This window comes from Suncus etruscus, chromosome 1 (genome assembly GCF_024139225.1).
Source record: "Suncus etruscus isolate mSunEtr1 chromosome 1, mSunEtr1.pri.cur, whole genome shotgun sequence".
In the NCBI taxonomy this organism is placed as follows: domain Eukaryota; kingdom Metazoa; phylum Chordata; class Mammalia; order Eulipotyphla; family Soricidae; genus Suncus; species Suncus etruscus.
Window position 1 is genome coordinate 207574498 of NC_064848.1, and position 10296 is coordinate 207584793.

At 59.2% G+C, this 10296-nt stretch overlaps 2 protein-coding genes across 2 annotated transcripts; both read right to left on the bottom strand.

The window, feature by feature from the left end:
* Positions 1-940: 940 nt before the first annotated feature.
* Positions 941-2644, bottom strand: DCXR (dicarbonyl and L-xylulose reductase). Its single transcript, XM_049776817.1, has 8 exons — positions 2536-2644; positions 2355-2452; positions 1994-2148; positions 1868-1910; positions 1485-1584; positions 1336-1400; positions 1145-1262; positions 941-1066 (listed from the first exon to the last, which is right to left on the bottom strand). The coding sequence occupies exons 1-8, from the start codon at positions 2585-2587 to the stop codon at positions 963-965; spliced, it is 735 nt and encodes a 244-aa protein (XP_049632774.1). The 5' UTR covers positions 2588-2644; the 3' UTR covers positions 941-962.
* Positions 2645-5355: 2711 nt separating this feature from the next.
* LOC126013711 (carbonyl reductase [NADPH] 2-like) lies at positions 5356-7067 on the bottom strand. The gene is made up of 8 exons (XM_049776914.1): positions 7016-7067; positions 6703-6800; positions 6413-6567; positions 6305-6347; positions 6092-6191; positions 5924-5988; positions 5593-5710; positions 5356-5502 (listed from the first exon to the last, which is right to left on the bottom strand). The coding sequence occupies exons 1-8, from the start codon at positions 7065-7067 to the stop codon at positions 5399-5401; spliced, it is 735 nt and encodes a 244-aa protein (XP_049632871.1). The 3' UTR covers positions 5356-5398.
* Positions 7068-10296: the final 3229 nt, after the last annotated feature.

Sequence of the window (10296 nt, forward strand, 5' to 3'; positions counted from 1 at the left end):
CTCCTGGCTGTCTGCTCAGAAATAGCTCCTGGCAGGCACGGGGGACCCTATGGGACACCGGGATTCGAACCAACCACCTTTGGTCTTGGATCAGCTGCTTGCAAGGCAAACGCCGCTGTGCTATCTCTCCGGGCCCGGAAACTGTTATTCTGACTGACTCTGAGCTCAGCAGTGAGCTCTGTACCCTGATTTCCCATCATGTTGCTCCTGGACCGGGGACCACGAGCCATTTCCCACCCGGGAAGTTTCAGCTCTGCCTCTGGGACTGAGTCGCTGTTGTCAAGCCAGGGAAGAAGGCACGAGGAGAGGAGCCCCAGTGACGTGTGAGAAGGGGTAGCATGGCCAGGACCCTGGGTGGGACCTGCAACCAGCACAGACTTAACCTGACATGCCAAGAGGTGAGACAGTTTGCTTTGAATTCAGCTGACCCAGGTTCAATTCCCAGCACCCCATATGGTCTCCTAAGCCAGCATGAATGTGCCCTGAGAACCACCCAAAACCAAAACGAACAAAACTTCCAACAAGGCAAGTATATGCTGTGCTGGGAGAGGAAGGAAGGTGCCTAGGAGGGACCAACGCAGCTGCTCCACTATGTTCCCAGATCCAGGCTGCACAACCCTGCTTCTAGGGTATGGGGTGTTGCTCAGAAACCCCTAGCAACTGCTCCCAGCCTGGGGCCCAGCAGTGCCCTGACTCCAAGCAGCCAGTTGGTCTACACTGCAGGAGTCTGTGGGAGGCAGAAGAGACTTTGTTTTGTTTTGTTTTTGTTTTTGGGCCACACCCAGCGGTGCTCAGGGGTTCCTCCTGGCTGTGTGCTCAGAAATAGCTCCTGGCAGGCACGGGGGACCATATGGGACACCGGGATTCGAACCAACCACCTTTGGTCCTGGATCGGCTGCTTACAAGGCAAACGCCGCTGTGCTATCTCTCCGAGCCCAGAAGAGATTTATTGGGGAGGGGGCTCAGGTAGCCAGGAAGCCCCCATCCACAGGCAGTGTCGCCCCAGTGGTCATGCTGCTGCAGTCGCTGAGCAGGAAGAGGATGGCGTCCACCACATTGTCCATCTCTGTGAGAGGGGGCAGGTGAGGGGCTGTCCGGCAACCCCCGTTGACCTCCTCTGCCCGCCCACAGAGACCCGACTTACCTGCAAACCTGCCTAGGGGGATGCGATCCAGCATGGCCTTGGCCTTCTGGGGGTCACTCCAGTTGGCCTGACCCATGGGTGTCATGACAACTGTGGGGTTCACCGCATTCACTCGGATCTGTAGCAGAACAGGCAGGAGGTGGGTGGGGGCCTGGATGGGGGCTGGGTGGCGGGAAGCCCCGGGAACTCACCTTGTGGGGCCCCAACTCCAGCGCCATCACCTTGGTCAGCATGTCCAGGGCGCCCTTGGAGGAGCCTGCAAAATGGAGAAGGGGAGGTCTGAGCCAGCAGCAGGGGTGTGAGGGGCGATGGGGGTGTCGGGGGCCGAGGGGGCACTCACAGTACACACTGTGGTTGGTCAGTGCCCGCTGTGACGCCTGGCTGGACACGTTGACGATGGAGCCGGGGGTCCCCCGAGCTATGAGGCCACGGGCCACCGACTAGAAACGAAGCGGGGGAGGTATAAGACAGGGTCCCTTGGGGCCGGGCGGTGGCGCTGGAGGTAAGGTGCCTGCCTTGCCTGCGCTAGCCTAGGACGGACCGCGGTTCGATCCCCCGGCGTCCCATATGGTCCCCCAAGAAGCCAGGAGCAACTTCTGAGCGCATAGCCAGGAGTAACCCCTGAGCGTCACAGGGTGTGGCCCAAAAACCAAAAAAAAAAAAAAAAAGACAGGGTCCCCAATGCCACACCAGGCCTTGCCCTACCCCATGCTGGCAGCTCACCTGCGACACCTGGATCACAGCTCTCAAATTCACCTCGAAGGACCTGGAGGCAGACGAGGAGATGCGGTGGGCAGGGCATGAGGTGGTGACCCCAAGCCAGGGGTGGCCCGGCCCGGTCCCACTCACTTGTCATACGCCTCCTTGGTGATGCTCAGGAAGGGCTGCAGAATGGCCACCGCCGCGTTGTTCACCAGCAGGTCCACGGGGCCCACGTCACCCAGCGCCCGCTCTGTGGCCTCCCAGTCGCCCAGGTCCACGCACACGGGCTCCACTCCGGGGCACTGAGAAGCGGGATCGGGGACCACGGCTACCGCGAGTTCCCGACCGGACGGCCCAAAGGGGCGGCGCTGAGCCCGGCCACCTCCCGGGTCGGGTCTTCCAGGTCCCTGGCCGCGGGGGCGGAGCTAGCGAGGCCCAGCACCGGGCTGCACGTCCAGGCGCGGCCCACCTGCGCCCTCTGCGCCCTCCGAGCACCCGCGGCGCCTACCTCGCGGACCAGGCTGTCCAGGTCGGCCCGGGTCCGGCTCACGGCCACCACCTGCACCCCCGCGCCGTGCAGCGCCACGACCGTGCTGCGCCCGATGCCTGCGGCGGAGCAAGCGGTTCAGTTCGTGCCCGGGGGCCTGGAGGGGACCCCGGCGCCCCCCGCCCCCCTGCCCTTGGCCCACCTTTGCCCGCGCCCGTCACCAGCGCTCGGCGGCCCGCGAGCCCCAGCTCCATGGCGGCACCACCCGGCCTGCGCGCCCGGACAGTCCGACTGCGAGCGGCCGTCGCGGGGTCCGGAGGGCGCGGGGCGGGGCCTGGGCGGGGCCCGGAGCTGGCCCTGGAAGTGGGCGGGGCTCAGAAACGGAGCGACCAATCACAGAGCTGGAGCTGAATGGGGCGGAGCATATGGGCGGAGCCTAGGAGCCGAGCGCGGCGCTGGCCCCGGAAAATGAGGCGAGGCGGAAGGGCAGAAGGGCCCAATCATAGAGCGGCAGGGGCGTGGCTTGGCCTGGGGCGGGGCTTGGCGCTGGTCCTTGAAGGCGGGACGGGGCGGAGGTTTAGGGGACCAATCACAGAGCAGCATCGGGACGGGGCGGGGCGTGAGGCGGAGACCGGCTCTGGTCCTTGCGGGTGGGCGGGGCGGAGGCACAGAGGAGCCAATCATAGAGCTCCTGCGGGAGGAGGGGCGTGGATCTTTAGACAGGCCCCTCCTCGGGGCGGGGATTTTCTTTCTCCCCTTCCGGTTGTCAGAGACCAGCGTAGCCAGTCCAGGCCCCTGCTTGGGAAGCCCGGGTGCAGCTGCTGAGCCCTACCTAGCTTGGGGCCCGACGTTGCTTCTTCCTGCCAGGAAGACGATGTGGACCGAACAGCCCGGAGGCAGCGACGATCGCAAGACCTGCAGTGGGCGCTGGCCTCTCCGAGGGCGTGTCAAGGGAAGCAGCCCATATAGGCCTCCGCTGCCTGAGGGTGAAGGGCTGGAAGTCTCCGCTAGGCCTAGGAGCCGTAAGCCCGGCTCACAACTGGGCTGCACCGCTCCGAGTTTCTGCCATGGTACCCTTGGATCAGGGACCAAGGACCGAACCGGCTGGGGCCCAGTAGCCTCTGCCCTAAGGATGGGTGGGACAGGCCGAGCCGCCTCCCTCAGCGCCCGCAGCACCACTGCCCCGCAGCCCTGCCCATGAAACAGACACGGCCCAGGAGAGAGGCTGCTGGCGCCCTGTGGCCTGCTCCCTGTCCTTGCTGACCCTCCCCTATATGTATTCTCTATCCCTGGCCTTATGCCTTCTCTGTCCAGGTGGTCTAGGCTTTGTTTGAAGGGGCTGGGACAACAAAGTTTTCATCTGTCTGTGTTAAAAAAAAAAAATTCTGCCCAAGACCCAGAGAGAAGACACTGTAGGGAGGGCGTTTGCCTTGCACATGTCTGACCTGGGTTTCAGCGTCCCATATATCTCTGAGCACTGCTAGGAGTGATTTCTGAGCGCAGAGTCAGGAGGAAGAAACCCCTGATCACTGCTGGATGTTGCCCCAAAACAAACAAACAAAACCTGCCTAATAAAATAATTTTCTGCCTAGGGAGCAGAATGATAGTTCTAAGGCAGGGCATTTTCTTTGCATTTGCCTGAGTCTGGTTCAATCTCCAACATCCCATACGGTTCCCAAGTACCAGCTGGAGTAGTTTCTGATTGCAGACAGGAGTAACCGGAGCATTGTTGGGTGCGGCCCACAAAACCAAAATAACAAAAAGAAATCTCTCTGCGTGGGGCCCAGAGAAATAATCCAGTGGGTGTGGCCTTTGCCTTGTACATTGCCAACCTAGGCTCGATTCCAACAACCCAATACAGTCCCCTGAACCCACCTGGAGTTAACCCTTCGCACAGAGGTAGGAGTAATCCCTGAAGACTGCTGGGTGTGCCCCCCAAAACAAAGAATCTGCTTTTTATCCTGAAAGACTATACAGTACAATAGGTGAGACTCTTGCCTTAAAGGAGACTGACCAGGTTTAATCAACATGTTGTTTCCCAAGTCCTGCAGGAGTGACCCCTAAGCACAGAGGCAGGAGCAAACCCTGAGCGTTGCCCTGTGTGATCTTTTTTAAAAACAACCCTAAAATAATGTTTTCAGGGCCAGAGAGATAGTCACACAGGGCTCTTGCCTTGCACGTGGCTGACCCAGGTTCCATCCCAGCACCCCATATGGTCCCACAAGTCCCATCTGAGCACAGAGAGTAAGCTCCGAGTACCACTGGGTATGGCACAGAAACCAAAACAAACTCTACCGTTGGGACAAGCGGGATACGGTTGCCTGGCGTCTGCCATTCTACCCCATCTCGCTCCAAGACCTGCTACACATGTTCAAGGAGAATGTTCTCCATTTATTTAGCTAACTTGACCCCAACCAGTCCCGCCAGGAACACAGTGCTTAAGACAAGAAGGAGGATATGTCTGCCGGGGTGGATACAGATCGGGTCTGCAGGCTGGTGCATGAGGAGAGATGTGGGAAAAGTTCTGTTTGGGGACTAGGCGACCTCTTTTTTGTTTGTTTTTCTTTTTGGGGTCACACCTGGCGGAGCTCAGGAGTCACTCCTTGCTCTGTGCTCAGAATCACTCCTGGCAGAGCTTAGGGGACCTATGGAATGCGGGGGATCCAACCCAGGTCGGCTGAGTGCAAGGCAAAGGCCCTTCCTTCCCACTCTCCAGTCCCCTCTCCCTGTGACCTATGGCCTGGGCCTGAAGGTTGGGCGGAATTGTGGGGGACAAGATGTAGGACAGGGCAGAGCCAGCATTGGGCGGCTGTGGGGGCGTGGTTACGAGAGGGGCGTGATCAAAGGTAGGCATGCTGTGGGCGTGGCCTTATGGGCGTGACCAGAACGCATTTCCGTGTGGTGGGCGTGGTTAGGAGAAAGGCGCGGGTGGGCGGGCACCCGGCACCTCTGTGTGGGCGTGGTCGGGGCAGCGTGTGTTTGCGTGTGGGCGTGGTTAGGCGGAGGGGCGGGTCGCGGTGGGCAGGCCAGGTCCCCGGCGGCGGCTGGACTCCTGCGCGAGTGCTCTAAGAAGACAGATACCCCGCGTCCACCATGATGCCCGAGCCGGTGGTGGAGGCGCTGCAGTCGCTGAGCAGGAAGAGGATGCTGTTGACCACGTCCTCCAGCTCTGCAGCGGGAGCAAGCGGCTCAGGGTCCTGCTGCTGCTGGGGGGACCCGCTGGCCCCGCCTGGCCCCCGCGCCCCACAGCCCCGCTGACCTGCGAACTTGCCCAGCGGGTGGCGCTCCTGCAACCGCTTGAACAACTCAGGGTCCTCCAGGACTTGCTTGCCCATGTTGGTCATCACCACCGTGGGGTTCACGGAGTTCACGCGGATCTGGGGTCCAGGGCGGGAGGCAGCCTCAGAGCCTGCCCCAGGCGCGGCCCTCCTTGCATTTGGGGGAGAGCGAGGAGGTGCTCCACACCCAGGCAGGGATTGCTCCCAATCCGCACTGCGCTCAGGGATGGAAGCTGTCAGCGGCTTCTCTCTGGCCCGTGTCCTTGGCTCACCCACACCCACACCCACACCCACACCCACGGCTCCCCTCACCTTGTGTGGGCCCAGCTCCGCGGCCATCACTTTGGTGAGCATGGTCATGGCGCCCTTGGTGGAGCCTGGTGGAAAACACAGCCGAGAGCCTCTGGAATGAGGCCTGGGGCGCAGGGCCTGTCCCCACCCAGCCCTGTCCCCTCCCCTGGGGGGCGTCCAGAGACTCACTGTAGACTGCCACGTTGGGCAAGGCCGTGTGAGCCACTATGCTGGACACGTTCACGATGGAGCCGGGCACCCCTCGCTTCACCATGCCGTGGGCCACGATCTGGAAACCAAGCCCTGGGCAGCTGGGCCCACCCACCCTCCCACCCTCCCACCCTCCCTCCCCACCCTGCTGCACCACACGCCCCGGCCTGTCCCACGGCCGCACCCGCTCACCTGGGACACCTGGACGACTGAACGCAGGTTCACGTGGAAAGACCTGGGGAGGGGCGTGAGGGGTCAGAGGCGCCTGGGGAGCCCCGCCTGGGGGCAGCCCAGACCCACCTGTCGAAGATCTCTTTGGTGATGCTCAGGAAGGGCTGCACAATGGCCACCCCCGCGTTGTTCACCAGCAGGTCCACGGCGCCCACGTCTCCCAGCGCCCGCTCTGTGGCCTCCCAGTCGCCCAGGTCCACGCACACGGGCTCCACTCCGGGGCACTGTGGGGATGAAGTGATGAGGATCCAGAAAGGGGGTCCGGGCATCCCCTCGTACAGAAGTCCTGCCCCCCCACCACAGGCATCCGTCTGGAGGAAGGGGCCCCCACTTTATCTCCCTGGGCTCCAGGGCCTCACCTCCCGGGCCAGGCTGACCAGGTCGGCTTGGGTGCGGGTCACAGCCACCACTCTGGCTCCTGCCGCGTGCAGCGCCTGAGCCGTACCCCGTCCGATCCCTGTGGGGCCAGCACAGAGACCCGTTATGACCACACAACTCCCATCTAGGCCACCGAGGCCTTGGCCAGACTCCGACCCCCCATCTGGGGCCGCTTGCTGGGAGTGAAAGGCTGGAGGCGCCAGGGTACATCAGAGCAGCCTGGGCCATGAGGCATGGGGTAAGGGACTCTGCGGGGAAACAGGGAGACGCACCAGCCTCCACCAGTACACCCACCTTTCCCGGCCCCGGTCACCAGAGCCCGTAGGCCTTGGAAGTTCAGCTGCATGGTGTCACCCTACCGACCAGGGGAGCGCCAAGGCTTTAGTAGGCAGAGGGAGGGGCAACGGACATGGACATGGGCTGGTCCTTCCCAGACTGCTCCCCGGGAGGAGAGTCTGCTCTCACCTCACTGAGAAGGTGCTGGCCAGGAGCCTAGTCCTGGGTTTGGTTGAAAAGGAGTGAGAATGTGTGTGTGCAGGCAGGATTGTGCATGTGTGACAGTGTGTGTGTGTGTGTGTGTGTCAGTGTGCTGACACGTGTGACACATGGGAGCTGTGAGGGCAGATTCGTGACTTGTTCCCGGCAGAAGAACAGGACAGCGGCCCTTGGGCTTTCCTTCCTTTCCCGGCAGAGCCCGCCCCAGCAATGGGCCTTCTCTGGAGAAGGGAGGTGCCCCTCAGGCCCACAGGGCAGGTCTAGGACCCCTGGAGTCTACCACAGCTGCCCACGCCCTGGCGGCTGAGGGCACTCCCTGATCTGGAACTTCACTGAGCATTGTTCTGGGCTGGAGGCAACAAGTCTTCAGCCCTGAAGACCTGGACTGATGCTGACAGTGGGCAAGGGGCTGTGGCAGGCTCAGGACCTCATGGTGTCTGGTGCAAAGGTGCCTTCTATGAGCACCTGCTGCCTAGACTCTTGCTAAGTAAGAGCCTCGGCCCCTGACAATGCTCCCAAAGACCATTTGCTCCCACCGCTATGTGGCTCCCATGGAAAGAGGCACCTGGACATTCTGAAGGACAAGTGGGTGCCCGCTCTGCTATTGGGCCATGATGCTGTCATCCAGATGGCAGGAAGAAGCAAAACAACTTGGTGTTTCTGTTTTGTTTGTTTGGTTGGTTTTTGGTCCATACCCAGTGGCGCTCAGGGGTTACTCCTAGCTCTGCACTTAGAAATTGCTCCTGGCGGGCTGGAGAGACAGCACAGCGGCGTTTGCTTTGCAAGCAGCCGATCCAGGACCAAAGGTGGTTGGTTCAAATCCCGGTGTCCCATATGGTCCCCTGTGCCTGCCAGGAGCTGTTTCTGAGCAGACAGCCAGGAGTGACCCCTGAGCACCGCTGGGTGTGGCCCAAAAACCAAAAAAGTTCTGTTGGGGACTAGGCCAGCTGGCAAGCTCAGGGGACCATGTGAGATGCCGGGAACCGAACCTGGATCCATCCAGGGTTGACCATGTGCAAGGCAAATGCCCTACTACTATGCTATTTTTCTGGCCCCAAGCAAGGCAGTTTTTGAGCCTGCACGTGGCCAAGCTCTGGCCAGGCCAGTCTCTAAGAAAGACTTACAGGAGTGGGTTGAAACAATAACACAGTGGATTGGATACTTGTTTGCATGCAACTGACCTGGGTTTGATCCCCTGCATCTCATATGGTTCCCCAAGCCCACCAGGAATGATTCCTGAGCATCACTGAGTGTGGCCTAAAATAAAAAATAAAGAGCCACAGGAACACTCCTCAGGTCACCTCAGTTCAACTCAGATCACTTCTCATTGATAACCTCAGGTCTCCAGACAATGGCCGGGTGTGGCCAGTGCGTCTCCCTGTGCTGCCATCTTTGCTTTCCCATCAGTGCTCTGAGCCTAACTAACAACCCTACACAAAGGTGTTCCCCAACGTCCTCTTTCCAAAAACCTCTTCCTTTTGGTATGTGAAAGCCCACCTGGATCACATGACCTTCCCCCTCCTGGGATTGGGAATTGGTTTGAATAAAGAAAGAGGTTCTGGCTGTTTGCAGGGGCAGAGAAAGCAGGAGGCAAAGGCAATAGACACCATTTTTTTTTTTTTTTTTTTTTGGTTTTTGGGCCACACCCGTTTGACGCTCAGGGGTTACTCCTGGCTATGTGCTCAGAAATCGCCCCTGGCTTGGGTGGACCATATGGGACGCCGGGGGATCGAACCGCGGTCCTTCCTTGGCTAGCGCTTGCAAGGCAGACACCTTACCTCCAGCGCCACCTACCCGGCCCCAAGACACCATTTTCTTTTCTTTCTTTTTTTGGGGGGCCACACCCGGTGATGCTCAGGGGTTACCCCTGGCTATGTGCTCAGAAATTGCTCCTGGCTTGGGGACCATATGGGATGCTGGGAATCCAACCAGGTCGGTCAGTCCTCTCATCAGCTGTGTGCAAAGCAAATGCCCTACCACTCCACTATCGCTCCAACCCCCATGGATGCCATTTTCATTCTTTCCTGACTGGTTTGGTATTATTTCCCCATTGCTACCCTGCTTCATCAGATCCATCTGTCTAAAGGGTTAGAAACATGGTGTATGGGATGAGATCACAACTTGTAAATTTTTATTTTACAACTGGCGCCCAAGCAGCAACACAGAACCCAGGGACCTGAGAAGACCCAACGACGGTGAGTGCCTTGACTCTCTGGTGGTTGATCATCATCACGGCCTCTTGCAGCTGGACTGAGTGTGCAGTGCTCATTACCTGAATATTGGCACAGTGGCCCCTGTTCTGAATGTGGCAGAGGCCCCCTCAGGCGGGACAGAAGCAGACAGTGAAGGAGAGAGAGCTGAAGACTCTGAGCAGCATCCCAGAGGCCCACTGCCTTTCTTCTACTAAAGGTGCTTTTTGTGAGGACCTTGGGCCCTCTACCTGCAGCAGTTTATTGAGGTCACTAATGAGAAAGCTCTGTTGGAGGGGGACCACAACTGGGTGATGAGCAGGTCCCTCCACCCAGACTCTAGCTCAGGAACCGATGGCTTTTCTGTTCCAGATGATCTAAGCAGCTTAACACAGGAGAAGACGGAGAAGATGGAGAATCCAAGCCCAGCCAAGCCCAAATGAAAAGAAGCTGCTTTCAGAACCTCCTGCACCTGTGTTACATCCAAAAAAATTACTTTTGTCTAGGCTAATCTCTTGACCCTTGCGTCAGTCTCTTGTGTCAGTCACTATATTGCTGGTTAAACGGTGTTTTATCTGTATGGATCTTATTGTTTTGTTCTAAGCCCCACTGCAAAGAGAAAATTTTGTGGGGCCAGAGCAGTGGTACAAGCAGTAAGGCATCTGTCTTGCGTGTGTTAGCCTAGGACAGACTGCGATTCAATTCCCTAGTGTCCCATATGGTCTCCCAAGCCAGGAGTGACTTCTGAGCACATATCCAGGAGTAACCCCTCAGCATCACCCAGTGTGGCCGGAAAAAAAAAAAAAAAGAGAGAGAGAGAGAAAATTTTGTATCCAACGTTAGTGTTTTGATATTAGTTTGCATAATTCTGGGGAAAATGCATACTGTTGT